The 6,973-nt window shown below is 44.2% G+C and overlaps 1 protein-coding gene across 1 annotated transcript in view; it reads left to right on the plus strand.

Annotated features, from left to right (window-relative positions):
* The first annotated feature begins 1,765 nt into the window (after positions 1-1,765).
* Positions 1,766-6,973, plus strand: part of RQCD1 (RCD1 required for cell differentiation1 homolog (S. pombe)) — a 10,418-nt gene continuing 5,210 nt past the window's right edge. The window contains exons 1-4 of the mRNA XM_009883932.1: positions 1,766-1,798; positions 3,780-3,959; positions 5,041-5,156; positions 6,461-6,570. Of these exons, the coding sequence (XP_009882234.1) occupies positions 1,766-1,798; positions 3,780-3,959; positions 5,041-5,156; positions 6,461-6,570 (439 nt within the window). The remainder of the gene's footprint in view (positions 1,799-3,779; positions 3,960-5,040; positions 5,157-6,460; positions 6,571-6,973) is intronic.

The raw sequence follows: 6,973 nt of genomic DNA on the forward strand, positions 1-6,973 counted from the left end.
CCTAAGTGCTTGTCAAAATGCATGAGGAACTGTTGTATTTCCCATTAATCCTCTGTCTGTTCTAGTTACCTCTATATGAAAGGGATTTTTTTAAAGACAATTTTAACAAAATAATCTGTTTCAAGAATAGAAATCAGCTTTATTTTGTGACTCATTTGAATGTATATTTAATTTCTACGTAATTCATGTCATCTGGAAGTTCTGTATTGAAATGTTTCCTACCACATTTGGTTTGTATGCATAGACTGAAGGTGACAGAGGAGGGTGTTTTGCTCTAGAGTTGTGCTTGGGAGCTGTAGTAAACAATGTTACCTCTTAGTAGGGTCATGAATTGGGTCAGAAATCTATTTGGGTGTTGTGAATGGTGTCATGATAAAGCTGTGGTAAGCCAGAGCATTGGTCTTTGTATAGTTGTCATGGTTTAACCCCAGCTGGCAGTTAGGACCATGCAGCTGCTGGCTCACTCCCCTGATTGGGATGGGGAAGAGAATCAGAAGAGTAAAAGTGAAAAAACTTGTGGGTTGAGATAAAGACAGTTCAATAAGTAGAGCAAAAGCTGGACGTGCAAGCAAAGCAAAACCAAGGAATTCATTCCCTGCTTCCCATTGGCAGGCAGGTGTTCAGCCATCCCCAGGAAAGCAGGGCTCCATCATGCTTAAAAGTTGCTTGGGAAGACGAATGCCATGACTCCAAACGTCCCCCCATCCTTCCTCCTTCTTCCCCCAGCTTTATATACTAAGCATGACGTCATATGGCATGGAATATCCCTTTGGTGAGTTGGGGTCAGCTGTCCTGGCTGTGTCCCCTCCCAGCCTCTTGTGCACCCACAGCCTGCTCGCTGGTGGGGTGGTGTGAGGAACAGAAAAGGCCTTGACTGCCTAGCAACAACCAAAAACATCAGCGCGCTATCAACATCGTTTTCATCCCAAATCCAAAACATAGCACTATACCAGTTGCTAGTAAGAAGGTTAACTCTGTCCCAACTGAAACCATGACAACAGTGACGCTGGTGGCAGAGCTGACACTTCTATTTCAGACCTGAAGACAGCATAAGGTGCTAGAGGCTCAAGAACAGGCTAAAACCAATAAATGTAGCTGTAACTAGCAGTAAGTCATTGAAAGCCCAACTCAAACCAGCTAATTTGCTGCTACTGAAGTTCAAAGTTCATTTTGAGTTGGTGATCTGTCAAAACAGTTTAAAAAGCACATGTATCCAGTTAGTCAATGTTCTAATTTGTTTGACAAGTATGTTTACCAGTGTGCCTAGCAGCAACTGCTCAACTTGGAAGAGAAAACCAGTTGCCTAAATTCAGTTTGTTATGTGATTTTTGGAGATGTAATCAAGCATGGATGTTTGAGGTAATGCTGTTTCTCTTGAGGAAGGTGTTACAAGATCTTTCATGATGCAGAGGTGGCTAGTTTGTGCTGTGTTGAGATACTGTTGGTAACTTTTGCTTTCCCAGTGTGCAAAATAAGGTCTGCCTGGCAGGGTTCTGTCTCAGGCCTTGCAAGATTAGTATGTAGCCCTCAGGGTTCCCCAGAATTTTAGGTTTTAGAGGGAGAAGGGGGAAGAACAATAAAATAGGAAATCGGGAAAAATACATCTTTCAATTTAAACTAAAACGAGAGGAGCCACTGTAGAGCCTGTGTCAAGCAGTTGGTTCTGGCTAAGACAGATATTGGACATCATAAACTTAATTGTGTGGAAAATCTACTTAGTGTTCTCTAGGGATCACAAACACATGATTGTGCTTTTAAAGGGTCGATGTATTTAAGCTTACAGGAACTCAAACATCCAGTGAGTCTAGAAAAATAGATGGAAGCTTTAGATAACACAATTATAACAACATTATTGCTACACTGCTTGTCACTCTACCAGCCCAAATGAAAACAAATGAGCTCTGCTCATTCTCCCTCTCTTTCTGTGCTCCAGTGTAGGAGTTGCCATTGGAATTGCACTCCCAGCTGTAAGAGCACAATACATTTGTCAGGATTACTAATTTAGTGTGAGGTTCTGGGAAAAAAAAGTAAAATTGAGTAGACAAGAGGAAAAAAGAGCATAGGAGGAAAGATGAACAGCTAAAAAAGTATTTAAGCCCTAAGAGTATAGGGACTGATAACAGCACACTGGCTTATATATAGGCATTTAAGTTAAATAATACGATGGAAGTGGCTGGGGGAGAGAGAAATCCCACAGCTGGGGAAGAATGTCCTTGGACGTGACTATGGATATAACATATGGATGAATGGAGGAGGATAACCTTTGCAGAAATAGAGACAGAAAGCTCTGGAGGTGTCTGCCAAAGGTTAAGAAGTCTCCCTTCATCCCTCTTGCAGTTTTGGGAGCCTGCCTCTGGCGTATAGTTTCAGGTTTGGTTCCAGCCACTCCTGAACTCCTTTGTGTTCTCTTCAGTGTCTCGGTGATGAGCTGCTTAGTAGTAGCGTCGCTGTCAGTGCGGTACAGGCAGCACTCACATCTGTTGTGGTAAGCGCATAAAGAGTTTTAGTATGGGTTTAAAAAAAAAAAAAAAAAAAAAAGGGAATATGGTCCGTTCTCTGTTCCCAGCTGCGATTGCCATACATGTGGGGGTGCTGAGCTGGCTGCATGTAGGCTAGCTCAGGAGCAGCAGCAGCATACCAACAGGGCTGTGCTTTACTTAAATAGTAAACACTGTGGCAGACTGTTTGAATACGTTCTGAACAGGCTTTTGGAAATGTTCACACAGGAGGTTTTAATGTTGATGTTTGTCTTCCTCAAAATTTTGTATCTGACTCACCAAACTGTCTACTTGGGAAACCTATTGAGCATTTGTTTCCACATTGAGTGCTGCTTGTGCCAGCAGAGGAATGAGACAAACTTTCATTGACAGATTCGTGCCTTGCCCTCTCCACAGAAACTATGCTACAATTCCACTGTCCCTGTTTCTCTTCCTTTCCTTCCTAGCCCTCCCTCATTTTTTTTGGCTTGAAAACTTGTTGGCCTTGATGATGTTCTTTCCCTGATGTTCCAAGAAAGGCAGAAGAGAAATCCTGCATTTCTCCTGAGTAGTAGAAAATGTGCCTTGACTGTGAATACAGATCTGCCCTTCTCTGGGTTTATTTTGAAGATGAATTTTTGCACAAAATCGGTTTTGAAAAATTCCCTTTTAGCTCTATGCATGTAAAAAGATACATAGGATGCATGCAAGGCATCTCTAACAGCAGGTTTCACTGGCTGTGCATGGTGTTATGCTGATGTTGGAGCAGTGAGAATTTTTCTCATATTTGTATGAATGTTTTTCTCATGTGCGCTGGGTGAATCCCATTGGCAGGTTCCAATGTCGTGGAAGTTTTTAGAGAGGTAGCATCTGCCTTTGAGTTTGTGGAAGCTTGCACTTGAAGCATGAAATGAACACATGCTAAATGCAGGTGGAGCAAGTGATAGCTGACTAAAGGATGTGTGACCTCCCCAGCAGCTCTGCTGGCACAGACAGACAGCAGCATGACTCTCTTATATTGCTGAATGAAGTTACAAGATACTACTTGACAGGCGGATTAAGAGAGACTGTCCCAACAAGTCAGGCCAGAAAGTAAAACCATTGCGTTTCAAATAGGTGAAATAATAAGACTAATCTAAGGAAGGGATCCATAACCAGAGCATCTTAATGCAGCTTTAGTTCCTCCCTCCCCCAGTCAGGAGTTTCTTGAGCGCTTTTTTGCTTATATGCCAGGTTGTAGGAAGGATTTGGGTGAGATTTGAATAAAATGTTTGGACTGAAGTTTTTTTGTCTCCCTCTCAGCCTGTGCCAACAGCACTGGCTCAGGTTGACCGCGAAAAGATCTACCAGTGGATCAATGAGCTGTCCAGCCCTGAGACACGGGAGAATGCACTGCTGGAGCTAAGCAAGAAGCGCGAGTCTGTTCCTGACCTTGCCCCGATGCTGTGGCACTCATTTGGCACGATTGCTGCGCTCCTTCAGGTGGGTAGGACTGGCAGCATCTTTATTCTGTGGTGCAGCACCAGCACATTGCAGAGCTTGCGCATCCATGGGGCAGGTTTGAGAAGGCACTGGTGGGGTCTCTTATTGCCATTGCTGGGAGTATGATGTATGTTGGATCATGTGGTGAGGGGACCAGATGTGTGCAGAGTCTGTAATGTTTCTAATGAGACAGCTTGCATAGTTGGAAGGGGAACAGGCAATTTCTTGAGTGTATGAGCTCCCTGTGGATCATATTCTGCTTATTTTCATATAATGTCATAGCAAAGCCACAACAGTCTTACTCCTAAGATTTCTGGTTTGATTTGTTTGGCATGAGCTTGAAGCACTTCCTGATCAAAAGGTTGCCCTTGCAGAGAGCCTGCTGAAAGGGCATCAGGGGAATGCTGCTCACTGCTCCAAAGATCCTTGCAAGGGAACGTACCTGCATTTCATGTGAACCAAGCATCTCAGCTTATCTCTTAACTGCTATTTATCTTAACTACTCTGTAGCTGATGACCAGCTATCTCTCAGTGCCAAATCTAGTAATTCCTTTCGAAGAAGGAAAGAAAAGAGTGCAAGATTGGCAATGTTAAACTGTTCTCGGAATGGCCCTGAAACAAGTGAAGCAAATTAGAAGGGAGCTGTAGTTGGAAGCAGGCAGACTTCTGAATCAGATTTGTCGCCCTCAGCTGCTTCCCTTGCATTGAGTTAGAACAGTACCAGCAGCTACTGTATGAATAGAGTGGGTGTGCTTTTCTTCTAGGCACAGGAACAACACTCCTCTTCGATCTGGAAGTTCAAAACAAAGCAGTTCCTACACTAGTAAAGAGCCAGGAAATCAAATGAACCCTTTTTAAACTGAAATTAAGGTTTGAATACATTCCTGTGACTCCTTGTCAAATTGACTCTGACCCAGCTCTGCCCTTGCCTGGGCAGCGTGGTGGCTGCCATGTAACTTCAAAGTGCTGCTTGGTGAAAACAGACTGTTGTCTCCTGTCATAGTTCCTCGCTGGGCAAGTGCTTTGGTGCAGCTTTCTGATGGTTTTTGCCTTTAACTTTTCGTCATCTGTTAATTTGTAGGAAATTGTAAATATTTATCCATCAATCAACCCTCCGACTTTGACAGCCCATCAGTCCAACAGAGTATGCAATGCTTTAGCTCTGTTACAGTGTGTTGCATCACATCCTGAAACGAGGTAAGTGTTCCAAGTGGGTGAGTTTTCTAAGGTGTTGATGTTGGCAGCTCAGCCGGTCTGTTTGACTCTAGAAGCACATAAGCTCCTCTCTTCCTTTTTACTAAGAGAAGTGGAAGAGAGAACAGAGCTGGAAGATAGGCAGCTGCCTGCTGCTTTCACTTGTTTGCACGGATTATCAGGATGACAGCTTTATGGTGGTCCTAAATGCATTGCATTCCCTGGATCATCCTGAGATCTTGCAAATTCCCAAAACAATGGGTTGTGGCAGCTCCTGGGAGCTCAGCCAGAGATAAGGGTACCTTTGTGCTGAGTGCTGTGTGCAGAATCCTTGTTTTAATGAGCTTACAGTTATTTAGATCAGTAGCTTACAGTTATTTAGACCAGCTGTCCAAAGGGTGGAATGAGCAGGACTGTCCTTCCCAGAGTTTGTGTCTAGCAAGGGAGCAATAGCAGAGCCATGTCTGGAGTTTTCTCAATCTGTGTCCAGCCCGTGTCAGCAGGGGAAAAGATGATCTTGGTTCATCCAGAATCAGTAGCTAAAACTCAGAAGAAAATTACCCAGAGATCCATGATCTCATGCTTCTGTTCCTGCTGAGAAGAGAGGGCTACATAGCTGAAGTTGTTTTTCAGCTGCTGCAAAGTAGCATTAAGCAGCGACCCTCCGTGAGATGACATCCAAAGAAACAGAATGATTTTACACCACACAGCTTTACATTTAAAGTTTCAAAACTGAAAACAGAGGAAGAATGTTGGAAGGTTGTGCAAGAGAGCTTCCCTCTGCTGGCAGAGCAACCTTCAGATTTCTCCCTGCAGTCTGTATTTTTCACCATTGTCAGAAGGCAGTGTGAGGACTCCTGGGGAAAGGTGGCTGTGCACATTTAAACTGTGGTAATGCCTAGAGATCAGCCAGTCTGGATTTCTGTCGTGCGGAGGCTTTGCACATAAATTGTGGCTGACTGTCAGTGCCCGTGGGAGCCTGCAAGATGAAATGCAACAGTGAATGTACGAAGCAGAGGGTCTCGGTGGCAGGAAGAGATAATAAAAACAACAGCATGTGCTGTGGTCCTGGTCAGCTGGAAGAAGTGGTGCAGGTAACTGACAGTTTAGGCGTTAAGTTTTGTGCTACACCCAGTGCAGAATTTACTTCATACATTTCCATCAGAGAACAAACTATTACCCTCTTTTGAGGAGCAGCAGCAATGGTGTCCGTCAGGAACAGTCTGAGACTCTGCATGGTAACGCTGGATTGTGCGCTCGTTTTGTTTTCCTTGTCTCTCACATTGGGTGTTTTCCCTTTCCTACAGGTCCGCTTTTCTGGCAGCTCATATCCCTCTCTTCCTGTACCCCTTCTTGCACACAGTTAGCAAGACACGTCCATTTGAGTACCTGCGGCTCACGAGCCTCGGAGTGATCGGTAAGCAGCCTGATTACCACCAAACAACCAAAATGACAGGTGTCTCTTTATTGTGATTTTCTGAGTCCTGTAATGTTAACAGGAGGAGCTGTTCCTTTTCCGTCAGTTGTGGAGGGACGTTCCTCTTAGTGTGTAGGAACCGGGCTTATTCACTAAAAACAAAACACTGGAGTCTGAGTGCATTGCCAAAAATGTTTCCTGTGAGTACAAGCACCTGCAGGCTTGTTGAGCCTTGCCCTTCAGCCCAGCCAGCTAGACACTGGGATGGGTGGGCGCAGACAGGGCTTTCTTTGCGTTTTTGTCATTGATTGGCTTGGGTGTATTTGCCCCATCTTCCCCTTATCCTGATGTTCGGTTTTGGTTCTTCTTTCTGCCCAAAATGTTTTTCTCTCAAAGCAAAAAG

This window comes from Charadrius vociferus, unplaced genomic scaffold, assembly GCF_000708025.1.
Source record: "Charadrius vociferus isolate BGI_N301 unplaced genomic scaffold, ASM70802v2 scaffold1020, whole genome shotgun sequence".
In the NCBI taxonomy this organism is placed as follows: domain Eukaryota; kingdom Metazoa; phylum Chordata; class Aves; order Charadriiformes; family Charadriidae; genus Charadrius; species Charadrius vociferus.